This window comes from Schistocerca gregaria, chromosome 7 (genome assembly GCF_023897955.1).
Source record: "Schistocerca gregaria isolate iqSchGreg1 chromosome 7, iqSchGreg1.2, whole genome shotgun sequence".
NCBI classification, from domain to species: domain Eukaryota; kingdom Metazoa; phylum Arthropoda; class Insecta; order Orthoptera; family Acrididae; genus Schistocerca; species Schistocerca gregaria.
The window spans coordinates 310,220,567-310,239,342 of NC_064926.1; the positions used below are offsets into that span (position 1 = coordinate 310,220,567).

At 39.1% G+C, this 18,776-nt stretch overlaps 1 protein-coding gene across 2 annotated transcripts in view; it reads right to left on the reverse strand.

The window, feature by feature from the left end:
* Positions 1-12,445: 12,445 nt before the first annotated feature.
* LOC126282100 (thymidine phosphorylase-like) overlaps positions 12,446-18,776 on the reverse strand; it is a 188,327-nt gene continuing 181,996 nt past the window's right edge. For both annotated transcript variants that reach the window (XM_049981559.1, XM_049981560.1), the window contains one exon: positions 12,446-13,432. In XM_049981559.1, the coding sequence (XP_049837516.1) occupies positions 13,127-13,432 (306 nt within the window). In that variant the 3' untranslated portion in view covers positions 12,446-13,126. The remainder of the gene's footprint in view (positions 13,433-18,776) is intronic.

Consider the following 18,776-nt stretch of genomic DNA (forward strand, 5'->3'; position numbering starts at 1 on the left):
ATGACTCAAGCCACATCCATACTTTACCATTTAATCCATAGTGCCCAACCTTTGTAAGTAAAATTTTGTGATGTACACAGTTGAATGCTTTTAACATATCACAGAAGATTCCAACTGGTGACATTTTATTGTTTATGGTTTCAAGACGTTGGTTGACAAATGAGAAAATGGTGTGTTCAGTTGAAGTACCCTTTTTTAATCCAAACTGATTTATATTAAGGATTTTATTCTTATTAAGGCGATCCATGATTCTCTTTATTTTGTTCTTATTAAGGTGATCCACGATTCTCTTGTTTCTGAAAGTATTTGTATGGAGTGCAGACATGTATGGAAGTGAAACATGGATGATAAATAGCTTGGACAAGAAGAGAATTAAGCTTTCGAAATGTGGTGCTACAGAAGAATGCTGAAGATTAGATGGGTAGATCACATAACTAATGAGGAGGTATTGCACAGAATTGGGGAGAAGAGGAGTTTGTGGCACAAATTGACAAGAAGGGACCTGTTGGTAGGACATGTTCTGAGGCATCAAGGGATCACAAATTTAACATTAGAGGGCAGTGTATAGGGTAAAAATCGTAGAGGGAGACCAAGAGATGAATACACTAAACAGATTCAGAAGGATGTAGGTTGCATTAAGTACTGGGAGATGAAGAAGCTTGCACAGGATAGAGTAGCATGGAGAGCTGCATCAAACCAGCCTCAGGACTGAAGACCATAACAACAACTACATGATTCTCTTGAACATTATTTTCTCTAGGATTTTAGAGAGACTTGTTACAATGAAATTGGCTGGTAGTTGGAAACATCAGCTTTATCACTTTTTTTTGAACAGTGGTTTCAAAATTGCATATTTGAGTCTATTAGGGACAGTGCTTTGATGTGCTTCAGTACTTTGATAGATATATTATCCACATCAATGGAATTTTTATCTTTCTTTTGCCGTACTACCCTCTCAATCTCTTCAGTTGTAATATGGGTACATGTATTTGATTAATTTCGTTCTGTACTGCTTTTTGTAGAAGACTCATGGCTTCAACTCTAGATCCTCTATAACCAATTTGATCTGCTACTGCCAAAAAGAATGAGATATTAAAGATACGGCATATCTTTATTTTTATACATATTTTCCAAGTACATTGAGACATTTGTCATACCGCTTTATAAGCTTCAGGTAAAGCCTTACAAGGAAAAAATCAGGACCTTTGCATACCGAAGAAGAATTGAACGGCTTGTTTGATGTCAGCATTGTTGCCAAAGCGCCTTCTGCTGAGAGTCTTCTTCAAATCAGGAAATAGATGGAAATCACTTGATGCGAGATCCGGACTGTAAGGCAGACGGCGTAGGCACTCCCAAGCAAGAGTTGCATCTACATCTACATCTACATCCATACTCCGCAAGCCACCTGATGGTGTGTGGTGGAGGGTACCCTGAGTACCTCTATCGGTTCTCCCTTCTATTCCAGTCTCATATTGTACGTGGAAAGAAGGATTGTCGGTATGCTTCTGTGTGGGCTCTAATCTCTCTGATTTTATCCTCATGGTCTCTTTGCAAGATATACGAAGGAGGGAGCAATATACTGCTTGACTCTTCGGTGAAGGTATGTTCTCGAAACTTTAACAAAAGCCCGTACTGAGCTACTGAGTGTCTCTCCTGCAGAGTCTTCCACTGGAGTTTATCTATCATCTCCGTAACACTTTCGCAATTACTAAATGATCATGTAACAAAGCGCGCTGCTATCCGTTGGATCTTCTCTATCTCTTCTATCAACCCTATCTGGTATGGATCCCACACTGCTGAGCAGTATTCAAACAGTGGGCGAAAGGGCATACTGTAACCTACTTCCTTTGATTTCGGATTGCATTTCCTTAGGATAATTCCAATGAATCTCAGTCTGGCATCTGCTTTACCGATGATCAACTTCTACATCTACATCTACATCCATACTCCGCAAGCCACCTGATGGTGTGTGGTGGAGGGTACCCTGAGTACCTCTATCGGTTCTCCCTTCTATTCCAGTCTCATATTGTACGTGGAAAGAAGGATTGTCGGTATGCTTCTGTGTGGGCTCTAATCTCTCTGATTTTATCCTCATGGTCTCTTCGCAAGATATACGAAGGAGGGAGCAATATACTGCTTGACTCTTCGGTGAAGGTATGTTCTCGAAACTTTAACAAAAGCCCGTACTGAGCTACTGAGTGTCTCTCCTGCAGAGTCTTCCACTGGAGTTTATCTATCATCTCCGTAACACTTTCGCAATTACTAAATGATCATGTAACAAAGCGCGCTGCTATCCGTTGGATCTTCTCTATCTCTTCTATCAACCCTATCTGGTATGGATCCACACTGCTGAGCAGTATTCAAACAGTGGGCGAAAGGGCATACTGTAACCTACTTCCTTTGATTTCGGATTGCATTTCCTTAGGATAATTCCAATGAATCTCAGTCTGGCATCTGCTTTACCGATGATCAACTTCTACATCTACATCTACATCCATACTCCGCAAGCCACCTGATGGTGTGTGGTGGAGGGTACCCTGAGTACCTCTATCGGTTCTCCCTTCTATTCCAGTCTCATATTGTACGTGGAAAGAAGGATTGTCGGTATGCTTCTGTGTGGGCTCTAATCTCTCTGATTTTATCCTCATGGTCTCTTCGCAAGATATACGAAGGAGGGAGCAATATACTGCTTGACTCTTCGGTGAAGGTATGTTCTCGAAACTTTAACAAAAGCCCGTACTGAGCTACTGAGTGTCTCTCCTGCAGAGTCTTCCACTGGAGTTTATCTATCATCTTCGTAACGCTTTTGCGATTACTTTATATGATCATTCCATTTTAAATCACTCCTAATGTGTAGTCCCAGATAATTTGTGGAATTAACTGCTTCCAGTTGCTGACCTACTATATTGTAGCTAAATGATAAGAGATCTTTCTTTCTGTTTATTCGCACCACATTACACTTGTCTACATTGAGATTCAATTGCCATTCCCTGCACCATGCGTCAATTCGCTGCAGATCCTCCTGCATTTCAGTACAATTTTCCATTGTTAGAACCTCTCGAAATACCACAGCATCATCCGCAAAAAGCCTCAGTGAACTTCTGATGTCATCCACAAGGTCATTTATGTATATTGTGAATAGCAACAGTCCTATAACACTCCCCTGCGGCACACCTGAAATCACTCTTACTTCGGAAGACTTCTCTCCATTGAGAATGACATGCTGCGTTCTGTTATCTAGGAACTCATCAATCCAATCACACAATTGGTCTGATAGTCCATATGCTCTTACTTTGTTCATTAAACGACTGTGGGGAACTGTATCAAATGCCTTGCGGATGTCAAGAAACATGGCATCTACCTGGGAACCCATGTCTATGGACCTCTGAGTCTTGTGGACGAATAGCGCGAGCTGGGTTTCACACGATTGTCTTTTTCAAAACCCATGCTGATTCCTACAGAGTACATTTCTAGTATCCAGAAAAGTTATTATACTCGAACATAATACGTGTTCCAGAATTCTACAACTGATAGACGTTAGAGATATAGCTCTATAGTTCTGCACATCTGTTCAACATCCCTTCTTGAAAACGGGGATGACGTGTGCCCTTTTCCAATCCTTTGGAACACTACGGTCTTCTAGAGACCTACAGTACACCGCTGCAAGAAGGGGGGCAAGTTCCTTTGTGTACTCTGTGTAAAATCGAACTGCTATCCCATCAGGTCCAGCTGCCTTTCCTCTTTTGAGGGATTTTAATTGTTTCTCTATCCCTCTGTCATCTGTTTTGATATCTACCATTTTGTCATCTGTGCGACAATCTAGAGAAGGAACTACAGTGCAGTCTTCCTCTGTGAAACAGCTTTGGAAAAAGACATTTAGTATTTCGGCCTTTTGTCTGTCATCCTCTGTTTCAGTGCCATTTTGTTCACAGTGTGTCTGGACATTTTGTTTTGATCCACCTACCGCTTTGACATAACACCAAACTTTCTTAGGATTTTCTGCCAAGTCAGTACACAGAACTTTACTTTCGAATTCATTGCATGCCTCTCGCATAGCCCTCCTCACACTAAATTTCGCTTTGCGTAATTTTTATTTGTCTGCAAGGCTTTGGCTTTGTTTCTGTAGCAGTTTTCTAACTCATTTGTTGTACCACAATGGCTCTTTTCCATCTCGTACAATCTTGCTTGGCACATACTCATCTAACACATATTGTACGACGGTTTTGAACTTTGTCCACTGATACTCAACACTATCTGTACTTGAGACAAAACTTTTGTGTTGAGTCATCAGGTACTCTGAAATCTGCTTTTTGCCACTTTTGCTAAACAGAAAAATCTTCCTACCTTCTATTTATGGCTGAAATCATCGATGCAGTAACTGCTTTATGATCGCTGATTCCCTGTTCTGTGTTAACTGTTTCAAATTGTTCGGGTCTGTTTGTCACCAGAAGGTCTAATATGTAATCGCCACAAGTTGGTTCTCTGTTTAACTGCTTGAGGGAGTTTTCAGATAAAGCACTTAAAAAAATTTCACTGGATTCTTTGTCCCTGCCACCTGTTATAAATGTTTGAGTCTCCCAGTCTATATCAGGCAAATTAAAATCTCAACCCAGAACTATAACATGGTAGGTAAATCTACTCAAAATATTTTCCAAATTATGCTTCAGGTGCTCAGCCACACAGCTGCTGAGCCAGGGGGCCTATAGAGACATCCAAATACCATGTCTGAGCCTGCTTTAACCGTGACCTTCATCCAAATTATTTCATATTTTGGATCTCTGTCAATTTCCTTTGATACTACTGCACTTCTTATCACTATAAACACGCCTCCTCCTTCACTGTCTGGCCTGTCTGTGAGATATACATTCCAATCTGAGTTTAGAATTTCATTGCTGTTTACATCTGGTTTCAGCCAACTTTTGTCCCTAGTACTACGTGGGCATTGTGACCGTCTATTAATGAGAGCAGTTCTGGGGCCTTTCGATAGATGCTCCTGCAGTTTGCTATTAGCAGATTAATATTGTTACTCCCTGTTGCATTTTGCCTACTCCTACCTTGCCACGTCTCACGAGATGACTTGTCAGGCCTAGGGAGGGAATTTTCTAACCTAAAAAACCCACATGTGCATTCCACACATACTCTACTACCCTTGTAGCCGCTTCTTGCTTGTAATGCATGCCTGACCTATTTCTCCACCCGATACCGGAGGTCAAGAAATTTGCACCCCAGATCTCTGCAGAATCGTCTGATCCTCTGGTTTAAGCCTTTCACTCGGCTCCAAACCAGAGGACCATGATCGGTTCTGGGAACAATACTACAAATAGTTAGCTAAGATTCCATCCTGCAAGAGAGGCTTTTCGCCTTCACCAACTCTGCCAACCACCTGTATGAACTGAGGATGATCTCTGAACCCAGATGACAGGAGTCATTGGTGCCAACATGAGCAACAATTTGCAGTCGGGTGCACCCACTGCTCTCTATCACCGCTGGCAGGGCCTCCTCCACATCTCGGATGAGACTCCCCAGCAAGCAGACAGAGTGAACACTGGCCTTCTTCCCCAACCTTTCCGCTCTTTCCCTAAGGGGCTCCATCACCCGCCTAACGTTGGAGCTCCCAATCACACCACTCCCCCCGTGTGCCTGCTCGGACCTTGCTGAAGGAGCGGCCACATGCCCACTCACAGGCAGAGTGGGCGGTGCCACACAGCCAGCCTCCACATTGACCCTCCGCTTCATGCACCGTGAGCGCCGCTGAACCCAACACTCCCCTTGGGGAGAGGGTTGCCCAACTGTGAAGATGTCTCAACAGCAGAGACAGTGGGTGAAGCATGTAACACCTGGGGTGTACCATGCAAAGCACCAGACTCCCCACTGATGCTACACTCCAAGGCACACAGCCTGAAGATGGCTGACCGCAGCCATCAACACGTTCAGCTGTTCGCAAACAGTGTCCATCTCCTCCTGCATCCATACACAGCAGTCACACATCCTATCCATCTTAAGAAATCAATTTACTGTAGAGAGTCAATCAACTTTTAACTAGAGTGCTAATTCACTAAAGGAGGCTGATAGTTGACTAAACTGTGGTAACTAGACACTTCTTTTAGAAAACAATGAAAATAGCACTACCTGTCTCTTGGACTGTATTCAAAACAAACACTAGCACTACTGGCACTGTGGCCGACTGAAGGGACTCTCTCTGACTGTATGACTGACTGTGTTGCTGTCGCTGTGTGTGGTCTCGCATTGTCATCCAACAGCAGAACTCCAGATCTGAGAAGGCCAGGCCACTTTTACTGAATCGCCTCTTTCAGTTTCGACAGAGTGACACAGTATTATGCAGCATTGATGGTTGCATCCACCAGAAAATCCAGCAGCAAAACTCCTTTGGCAATCCTGAAAATGGTGAGTAGCACTTTATCTGCAGACGGAGTGCTTTTGAACTTCTTCCGGATAAGTGATGAAGTGTCATGTTTCGCCCATACCACACAACTCTACCCACAGTCGACAGGGGAAACTTATTTACAACTCTCTCTCATAGTTTTTATTTTATTATTTTGATTGCCAGTTTCAGATTTAATAGATATGCTATTGTATTATTAATGATACTCTTCAGTATGCTACAGTATAATTTGTAGTGCTCTCTATCCTGAGGTTTGTTAGAATTTCTTTGCTTTACAGGATGTTTTGATTCCCTTAGTGAGCCATGTCTCTTGTAATCACTCAGACTGGTGTTCTTTGAAATTCTCTTGGGAAATGCAGCTTCAAAAATGGTAATAAATTCATTCAGGAATTCCACCATTTAAATCCTTCGCATCCAATTATTTTCAGTAAAATTTAATATATGGGCATTGTTTATTGCATCAGTGTCATTAATGTGAACAGAAAACTGGTCCAGTTTGTTTCTCAGACCAGTTATATTCTGATGAAAACTACAGAATTTATGAGGAAGGTGTCTTTGACGTTACATAGGAAGCAAGATAGATGGAATCCCATGGAGTTCAGAGCCTGCTCCTCAAAGTGCTCCATGAAGAAATTCATGACTGCCAGAGTAAGTGATGATCCCATTGCTGTGCCATCCATCATTTCATAATATTTATTGTAATACAAGACCTATGTTGTCATTAGAACATGATGTAGAATTGCCACTGCTGATGTGCACTGTCAGTAGGAAAAGGTAACATATAGTTTGGATGAGACTAAAACCACATTGCATCAAAGTGTGTAGCTGATAAATAAGCTACTTTTTGTATTTTAAGTGTACAAATCACAGAAACATCATCACTGATTCCCTGGAGATATTTGCTTGATTTTCAGATCCCAGACACTCAACCATAGTCAACTAAATGTCAGCAGTGGCACTTTCCATTGATCCTTGTTGTGTCAACTGAGAACAAATTGGGGAAAGAAATAGCCCATACATAAAAGAAAAGACTTAGTTAAGATTTTATTTCGAGCATTACACAACAAAATGCTCAAAAGAAGGTATAATCTAACTAAAACTAGTGGTACATCAGCCAAGTACTGTGTGTTAGTATCAAAAGCTTTCTGTTCTACACTTTTATATAGAACAAAGACTGAAATGCATAAAAATGTTTATTTTCAGTCATGAATACATGTTTCTGTAACTACCAATTTTGTGTGCACACCACTTCATACTTTTCCTGTGACATTCATGTTTGATTCAACCACTAGGGGCCACCTGGCCTGCTAATGTGACAGCAGCTGTCTGCGCAGACTGCTGGCTACTCCCCCTGTTGGAACTAATGTCTACATAGGCTGAAGCAAAACGCTCCATCAGCCACTTACATATTGTTAATTGTATTGTGCCTTGTCTTCCATGCATGTGGACTGTCTGAGCAATAAATTACAGTGTTCTTGTGTTGGAACACTTTTTTGGCAATGAGTATGGTATTCAAATCCACGTGTTCTACTTCAGTCATTGATACTCTGAGTTTAATTTCCGTGGAGGCAGTGCTTAAACCTCTTCTTCAGCAGAAGAAGGCACTGACAGTTGCTATTTACGAACTGCAATAGCACAACCTGCAGCCCCAACATCTCTGATGTTGTTCCCTGCATACAACAATGCAGCAGAAGACTGGGATGCTTACAAAAAATGCCTGTGACAGTATTTCCAAGAATGTGGGGTAACAGATAGACACTTGTGCAAGGCCCTTTTTGTGGATTTCACCTTGCATGAATCAGTTGTTTCACCTCACTACCTTCAAATCTTTCTTTTGATCAATGTGTGAGCTAATTTCTACCTAACCCTGTAAATGTACTCATGTTATTGCTGCTCTCGTGGAGTTTTAGTGCTGCCAAAATAACCCAAAACAGTCATACAGAGCATGAGTATTGGAACAGAATGGACTTCACTGTCACTGTAATTTTGTGTAAATGTTCATAAGAAATATTGTGCAGAGCAAATAGTTTGTGATGCAATCACACATTTTGCTGCTGATAGGTAAGTTTGAGAGGAAGTTCTACAGTGTGAAAGATTTATGTTTATGGAAGTATTGAGCATAGATCAGTCATTTGAAGTTTCATGAGCTGCATGTAGTCAAACAGAAGACTGGTCTGAAGTTTCAGAAATCAGTTCCCCTCATCGCCCCTCCCAGCCTTCAGTCAGTTCACAAGGAAATGTAGACGCTATTGCAGCAGTCCAGTAGATGTCTCATGGTTGTATAGGTAACCACCATTTGCAACAACAACAGTCTATATCACAACAGCAATATCCTGATGCTCCACTGTGTTCACACACATACTGATTCATTTGACACAGACTGACTGCATGTCCCAAGTGCTGAACAATATGTGCTAGTTGCCGTAAGGAAGGACACATTGCTTCTATATGTAAATCCCTTCCAGACCTATATGAAGGCAGAGTGAACAAGGATGTGAACAAAGCGTAAGCAGTGATAGACTCTCAAAGCAAGCCATACATTGAAGTGATTGTGTTTAATGAACCATTGGGAATGCAGGTGGATATGGATGCAGCAGCAGTGTTGATGAATTCTCAGACTTCGCTGGTAAGTTACAACAAACAACAGATTCCCATTCTTGGACAGTTTTCTGCATTTGTGACTTACAAAGTTGTGGTTTGTTCATTGACATTCTTAGTTGTGCACAATGCTTACACTGAAAATCTGTTTGGTCTGGTTGCTTTTAAACCTTTTGGATTCTCCACTGATGATGAAGTACATTTGCTTTCTGATCAAGTTCCATATCAATAGGTAGATGTTCTCTCTACCAAATTTCCCTCTCTATTTTTTCCACAGCTGGGTTGTGCAACAAAATTTCAGTCTCATATGATGGAACACTCTGCCCATGTTCTTTTGTCCTGGGCCCGCCTGATACTGGTAACTTTATGGGGTCAAGTAAATTGTTGTTATTTGATATATTTCTTCCAGTGAATGGTCAACACCATTGATGATAGTCAAACTTCCTCCTGGTAAATTACACCTCTGCAATGATTTTTAAAAAATATATTAATGCATAGTCAATCATTGATATCTATCCTTTGCCATGCTCTGAGCAGCTGTTAGCAAAATTACTGAGGGTCCATTATTTTCCAGAGATTAACTTGGCAGATCCACATTTACAGATGTTGCTCTATGAGAAATCTAAATGCCTTCTAGTTACCAATACCTCATTTGGGCTTTATCAAAACACTTGGTGACCATGAACAAATCCACAACAGCCTCAGGAACAAATTCATGTAGATTTTGCAGAACCTTTCTTGAGTTTCTAATGGCTTGTTGTAATTGATGCTTAGTCTAGGTTTCTGTATGTGCTGCATGGTCTGTCTACTTCCACAGCAGCAACAATTTCAGCTTCGTGAAGTATTTTTGCAATGGAAAGTCTTCCATATACAATAGATTCACACAACAGCCACCAGTTCATATCTCAGGAATGTGAAGGTTTTTGTGAACAAGAAGTAGTGTTCACCATGCCATAGCTGCTTCTTTCCTCCTTCAGTCAAATGGGAAAACAGAATGACTAGTACAAACATTTAAAACTCAGATGATAAAATACATTTCAGACGTGTCATCAGAAATAGTTCTTGGCCAGGTTCTCAGTTCTTATAGGTTCACTCCTGTTAGCAATAAGAGTCTGACAGAGTTGTTGCACAGTTATCACCCTGGACTCTGCTACATCTACTTTGGCCGACACCAGGCCATCCTCTGGCACTAGCACTGCTACGCTTCTGGCCTGGCACAGCTGTTTAGGCTGTTGGGTTTGGCTGCTGGCCAAAATGGGTGCTGGTGGTGATCAACAGTACACATTACTGATGCCTCCGTGTTGTATGAACAGCTGAGGGGAGGGAGTTGAAACATGTCGACCAGCTACAACCTCTCACGGGCAGCTGTGCACCGGGTGCATCACCCTTGCACCTTCCATCTGCCCAGTTGTCATCTACATCATGGCCAGTGCCCCTGCCTTCTCCAACGCCACTGTTGAGATTCTCACAACTGTTGCGTCTGCTGTGGGAGCCCCCTAAGCTGTCAGGGGGGAGGGGGGGGGGGCACAGTGGGACCCAAGCTCCTGTGCTGTTACAGTTGATGCATCAATTACTCCCACCTCCATTGCATCTGGCACCATCTGTTCTGCCACCTTCTCCTTTGCTGGATTTGAACTCAAATGTGGAAATGGAGGTTGTGCCAGTGTCACTTGTCTGCATTCACACCACTTCTGACCCTACGCACTGGCAGCAGCGCATCACATGACTCGACAACCTAAGTTGTCCATAGAAGAAATGGATGTCAGCACAGTGCTTATTTCTTCACAAAGGAAGAGGAGTGCTTTGAGTTCCATGTGTGCACTGCTTTATAGTTCATGCATGAAGTTTGTGCTTCATTTGGCCATTAGAGGCTACCTGGCCTGCTAATATGACAGTAGCTGCAATCACAGACTGTCAGCTGTTGGAACTAACGTCTGTGTTGGGTTGAGCACAAGGCTCCACCAGCCACTTGTGTATTGTTAATTGTATTATACCTTGTCTTCCATGTATATGTACTGTTCCAGCAGTAAATTACAGTGTTCTTTGGTTAGAACATAAGTGGTGTAATTGGAAAGTTTTAAGAATGCACTTGTAATTGTACAATGGTGGTACTTACATGCTACTGTGATGCATCTCCTTCAAAATAGTCCCCTCCTGACTGAACACACCAACTTCAATGGTGTTTCCACTTTTGGAAACATTCTTGGAATTTTTTTTCCTGAAGTGCATTATGGATACTCTCCATATTTGCCTGGATGTCTTCAATCAAGTCAAATCACTTCCCTTTCAGTGAAAATTTCAGTTTAGGAAACAGGTTGAAGTCCGCAGGGGCCAAATTGGGAATATGGCGGTTGTGGAAGCACAGGAATTTTGAATTTGGTAAAAAATTCTACAATGGAGAAGGCATGATGAGCTGGAGCATTGTCATGGTGTAGCATCCAACTCCTGTCTTTCCACAGTGCAGGCTTTCTCTTCTGCACCTTTCTGCTCAAATGCTCAAGGATACATTTGTAGTATTCTTGGTTAACTGTCTCTCCTCCAGGGGTAAATTTATGATGTACTATACTGGTAGAATAAAAAAAAAATCACCAACATTGTCTTCACCTTTGACTGACTTTGTCCTACTTTTTTTGGTCATGGTGAACCTGGAGTCATCCACTGCAAAGACTGCATTTTGTTTTCAGGATCATATCCATATTCACATGGTTCGTCACCTGTAATTAGGCTATTTAACAAATATGCATCATTTTTAGTGTGATTAATCAGTTCTTGGCACACGTCAAGTTGGTAATGCCTCTGGTCACTTGACAACACTTTTGAAATGAATTGGGGACACACGACGCATGTTCAGTACTTTAGTTAAAATTAACTGAATTGAATAGAAACTTAAATTAAGTTCATCAGCAATCTCCCTAATTGTAAGAGTGCACTAAATTGTAAGCTTTCACAATGTTATCATTTGTTTCTGAGGTGGAAAGACCATCAGACCATGGTTCATCATCAAATGATTCGCGCCCATTTTTAAATTTGTTGAATCAGACAAAAACATTTTACTGGTTCATTAAATTATCTCCAAAAGCTGTTTTTAATAATTTGTAGGTCTCAGAAGCTGACTTACCAGTCTTAAAACAAAATTTCCCACAAAGTCGTTGCTCAGTTTTTATGCCCATTTTCACGCGGGCAGAATCTGGCAACAAGCCCTAACAGACCCACCTTTAACCAGCTGCCACAATGAACTGAAGAAAGAAAACACAGTTTCCTGTCAGAGGGCATTCAAGGACAAGGCTATGACTCACTCCTCACCCCACTCCGTGTAACTGCCCGCCAAACCAGTAAGCAGTAGCGGATCCATTCTTAAACCTTTCCAATCACACCTCGTATGTTGTGTACAAACTTCATCTGCTTTTGCATATTATACTTTATTATTATTAAAAATAATAGTAATAAGAAGGAAAACAAGATATATTTATTTTCACAAATAAGAACTATAACTTGTATAAGATTATCTCATGTGGTGAAACTATCTCTAAGCAAAGAATACACAAAATCTAAATGAACAGCACACATTTTCTTTAGATATATAATAGTCACCATTACTATAACTAATGGAGGTGAACATATATTGTCCCCATTTGAATAAACACAAGATATCTGTCAGTGAAAGTAATCACAAAAACTGCTAAAACAGTGCAATCACCTAAAAATTAGTTGTTTAGAAAGTAAAGTAGTGTACATTTCATGGAAGAAATTTTGAAAGCATATCTTGTTTACAAAGAATAAAATCTATTGTCATCCCCTTTCTTAGGTATTTGAGCTAATGGTGGGTGTCAGGAAAGGTCATTAGATTTGTAAATAAAGATCATACTATAAATATTTTATAACTCATAAATAAATTTACAAAGAAAGGTATTTGTGATCAATGAATGCTTACAAAATAGAAGAACTATACATAAGTCATTCTAAGATATTTCTATTATGTCTTTTGACTTTATTTAAAATGAAAAAACATAGGATAGTTAGTCACAATAATATGGACACTTTGAAACTATGATATTAAACATAGTGCTATGGGAAAGCTCATATCTAGTATTATAACAATGGGAGAGATCACATAGTTACACAGGTTCATATTATCTGAAGAATTGGGGATTTTTGTTTATCAGTCAGTGGTGAATTTTTTATGACTATTGATTCCTCTAACTGCTGCCTTAATGCTGTGTCAAGTTGTTTCCCACGATGATGAACCTCACACCATGGCTGGCCAGATGAAACCTTATCTCCTTCAGTGCACAAAAGGCGAACTCCAACAGCAAAGTCCACTGCCTGGTCTGCTTTCTGACGTCCTGCACCCAGGCTCCAAGAGACTCTGCCCACTCCCATTGCACTGATGGCTATAATGTATCCATCACATTTGGTTCTTAAGATTTCTACCTGCAGGAGAAAGAACCATCTTTGTTACATGAGAGACAAATGTTCTAATAATTGCAAAAACTCTAGCTACTATTACATTCTTCCTAGAACAATATTTATTTCTAACATTCTTGATCAATTACAGTTAACTACAAAATAAAATATTACAACCAAGACATTTTTGAGACTGCTAAATTGCATACCACTGGACTTTTACAGGCTTGATGCTAGATCATACTGGTAGTCAAGCGTTTTCTGAGACAGTAGTCTGTCCACGTATTTTAATTATGCAGGCTATCAGTATATCACATAACCTTTTCAATGTGGGATCAGTGTGTTCAGCTATAATTTTCATAAACTGGGATATCAGTTCATAAATTTATATTTTCAAGAAGTGAGATTTTGTACATTTATATATATTTTTGCACTTCTGACACATGAAAGTTGGTTTTGGGATAACCTATATATTTTAGTCATAAAATTTTTATTTCAAATTGTAACACCAAATATGTAATGGAAATTATTTAATTGAAGTTGTGAAGACCAGGATAAATTTTGGTCCAAATGTATTCCTAAGAATTTAACACAATCTGATTCTTTCAGTTCCTGGTTTCTGCAGGCAATATGAATTTCATTTATTTTAAAAATTGTAATATAAATGAAATTCATATTGCCTGCAGAAACCAGGAACTGAAAGAATCAGATTGTGTTAAATTCTTAGGAATACATTTGGACCAAAATTTATCCTGGTCTTCACATATAGAATACTTGGCAAACAAGTTAAACAGCCTGACCTTTGCTATGAAGATTTTGTCATACTCAACTAGCATGGAGATAAGAAAAGTAGTTTATCACAGCTATTTTGAAGCTGTTATAAGGTATGGCATTATCTTTTGGGGTAATACAAGCAAAATCATTAGAACATTAAAATTACAAAAATCAATTGTTAGAAATATGTGTAATGCAAGACCAAAAGAATCTTGCCGCCCACTATTAAGAAATCTAAAAATATTAAGTGCCCCCTGTTTGTACATCTATGAACTGATTATTTTTGTGTACAGTAACCCTACGTTATTCACAGACAACAATTTTAAGCATCAATACAGCACTAGAAATAAGACAAACTTCATGCTTCCTACTCATAGATTAAAGTTATATGCACAAACCCCAGAATATATGGGCATGAAAATCTACAACATGCTAAAAAAGAAACAAATAAGCAGCATGGAGCTAGGGCAACTGAAACCAAACCTGCACAAGTTACTAGTGGAGAAATGTTATTACTCCATAGAAGAATTTATGAATGATGATGTGGAAGTCTGAGCAAGAAAACATCACCTGTAAATTAAGCTTAGCAGTTTTGTGTAAAATAAATGATTTTAAAAATATGTTTACTACGTAAACACTGCTGTTCTATATTACTTTGTGATACATGTAAACTGGAGTGTTGATATGTTGTTTTTGTAAAACTGTATATACAAATTGAAATTGTAATGTAAATGTAATGTTGACGAGTCCCCAGTACATCAGATCTGTGATTTGACTTTGTACATTATGGGATAATAAAAATTCTGATTCTGATTCTGATTCTATGCATTTTTAGGATGTTTCTGAAGAAAGATTTTTAATTATATATACAACTAACATCAGGCCTTGGATTTGCAAGGGTGGCACTAACGACCTGCATACAAACAGCTTGTCTGGTGCAGTGGTAGTAAATTGTGTGCACAAATTTTCCTCATGCATCAGTGTATCTATTAGTGAAAATCATATCAAAATCCCTAGAGTAGTTCCTGAAACTGGCCTTCGCATACTGACAGAAAAATGCAGTGGAGGATTTTAATTTATAATATGCTCTTCAGCCATGTTTTGGTGAAGGCACTTCTTTGTAAAGTTCCATTAGCAAGGGGGATTTCATAGTGATGGGTTGGATGTGATATTTCTTAGTTATTAGTTTGAACAAATGTAAAGACGTGAAGAAAATACACTTTTGAAAAAACCTTATGAGAGAATAATTAATTAATTTTGAAATATTCAAGTGACTTAAGTACCTTGAATTTAATTCAGAACTTGTGTACCTGACAAATATGGATGACAATTAGCTTGGACAATGAATGTGGGATTGCAATGAGGAAAACAGAAAAATTAAAATTAATTGTAATGCTCATTCTCAATAACTTTGTAAAAAGTGCTAAACATATGGCAGAATTTGAACTAAACATACAAAGAATTTTAATTTTCTCATTTAGTTAAGAGAAAGTAAGTTACTATCTCCACTTCTTGACAAGTGAGTGACAGCCATGAGAAACATAGCAGCATTACCTAGGGACAGCTCAAATTAATAGTACATTTCTTATGGTACAGCTGAATAGAGACAAAGATATAAGAAAGACTGCACCTGACGTGTTTGGATTCAGGGGAAAATCATCACTGTCTGGAAACAATTGAAAGCTGTACTGGTTATGGCTCACAGACTTCACGCTACTGCCATGAGTTTTAGCGGCACAGAGAGAGACATGCAGAATTTCCTACGAAATAGCTACTGTAGACAGCATCATAAAGTGGAGGTTTAGCAGTATTTGTTAGAGAGCAGCTCAAAATAAATAAATTAGACCATCTAGATCTGTATAATAATGAAGGTTTGACTGCAGTTACAGGTGTTGAACTCCATATCAAAGGTTGAGTAAAGCGCATGGTGAAACGGAAAATTATTGGGATTTATCGTCCACCAAAATCAGAGGTAGGGCGTTTCATAGATATTTTTAGTAGATTAGTGGGACACTGTGACTCAAACGAGGTAACAATATTTGGTGGCTTGAATATAGAGGCAACATCTTGCACTAACCATAACAGCAGGCTAATAGGTGCCCTTAACTCCTATAATCTTAGGAATGCAGTAAATTCAGATACAAGAATAACTCAGTCTACTTCTAGTAGAATATACTACATAATACTAAGTAAAGAGGTAAAAGATAGTATTAGATGCAACTTAGTAAGTTGCAAATATTTAAATATAAGTACAATCAAGCTAAAAAACAATTTCAGGAACAGCTCTCAAATTTAAGAAAACAGATCCTAGACAAGGAAATAGCTCAGTCAATCAATATAGGGAAGACTTCATGGAATATATAATAAATAGATATCACAAAGCCACCCCTAAGTTAGATACCCAAATTGACAGAATCCAACAATAAGGAAACCATATTAATGATCCAGATAAAATCTGAAATATATTTAATGAATCTTCAGCTGTGAATCCAGTTAATAACACAGGTCTGACTTGGATGGTAAAGCCTTACCCTAGGCTGAAAACTGTTTTTGAATTTAAGAAAGTGAGTGTGGAGGAAATAGGAAAAATAATAGATAACCTAAAGAACAAGACCTCATCTGGCTGGGATGGACTGAACAGTATTATAATTAAAAATGCAATAAGGAATTAGTTGGAATAATTACCCATATGATCAATGGTAGTATCAGGCAGCACACATTTCCAAATTTATTGAAGAAAAGTATAGTTAAGCCTGTGCGTAAAAAAGGATCGAAAGAAGAGCTATCAAACTTCAGGAGCATATCATTAATACCAATTTTCAGTAAAATATTTGAAACCATTTTGCTGACACAACTTATTGATTATTTCTCAAAGAATAATTTACAAGCTGAAACACAGCATGGTTTCAGAAAGCGTCACAGTACCATTACGACAATTACCAAATTTCTCCACAAGGTGTATGATGCCCTGGATGAGGGAATGCAGACAGCAGGGATATTTCTAGACCTCACTAAAGCATTTGACTCAGTGAACCATGAGCTACTACTAAGCAAACTGGAAACTTACAATGTAAATGCCACATCCATACAACTACTGATCACTTATCTAACCAATTGTAGGCAGTGTACAAAGCTGAGTTATGAAATTAATGGTCAGATCAAACATTTCCAATCCAGCTATGAAACAGTGAAACAAGGTGTACCTCAGGGCTCCGTATTGGGCCCTTTCCTTTTCCTGATCTGCATTAATCATTTAGAGGCTCCTTTGTACTCCCAGTTAATAGGTTATGCAGATGATACCTCATTTTTTTCTTTTGCAAACAAACTAATGACTTGACATTGGTTGTAACTGATGGCTTAGGTCAAATAACTACTTACTTCCATGATCAAGGTCTAAAATTCAATATTAGCAAATCCCAGTTATTACCATTTAAACTTGGTAATTCATACCATCCCTGTATTGATAATATAAGTGGCATCAAAAAAGTAGACGCTGACAAATGTAAATTTTTGGCCATATATCTGGGCAAAAATCTTAGATGGATAGACCATATCAATTTTGTATGCAATAAAATCAGCAGTTCACTGCACTTAATTAGCAAACTATCGAAATTAGTCTCTGAACAAACATTAAAAACTGCTTATTATGGGACAATATTTGCATATATTAATTATGGAATAGAGGTATGGGGATGTGCTGCTGATAGTCACATGAACAGAATCCTAACACTGCAGAAAAGAGCAATCAGAACCATGCATTGACTAGGATACAGAGATTCACGTAGGGAAACCTTTGTACAACATAAATACAGTATCTAACAGTATCTTCCTTGTATCTGTACAAATTAAGCAAGTCTTTGTGGACCGTAAAAATAATGAAAATAAGCATTCTGATGTGCATACCCATAACACAAGACAAAAAGAGTGCTTCTTCAGAAAGAGAACTAACCTAAAGACAACAGATCATAGTCCTTGGATTAATGGCCAGATATGGTTTAACAAACTGCCAAGTGCTATAAGATGCCACAGAGGTAAAGTATTCAAAAGGGAATTAAAATCATTCTTAACTCTCAAATGTTTGCACTCACTGAATGGATACTGATATTAAAATGTAGCTATTCTTAAATGTAGGCCTAACTCTTCTATCTATACAATGTACTATACTGAGGTGATTGTAATATACAGGGTGGTCCAAAAGTCTGGAAACACCTTCATAAAACTCAAATGGAGTGGCAAACAAGTCCCTACACACAAGGAACGGGAAGGGGGAAACTTTATAGGCTATGCCAAGAACATGGCGGCCATCTTGAATGGCGCCATCTTGGATTCAACTCCAAAATTTCAAATGGGAATATGGTCATGTGACATATCAAATAGATAGAGAATTTCACCAGAAAAACAAAGCCGTTGTTATTTTAAACATAACTTTATTCATTCTCGGGTTATAGCCAGTTACATGTGGCAGCGGTGGGAAGCTCGACAGCATGTGTGTTATGTGCCAAAGAGACATTACGCCGATGTTACACAGTCCCGAGAGACCACCAACGTGGGATGGCCACTCCACAGCACCCCTACAACCAATCTACTTTTGAGAGAA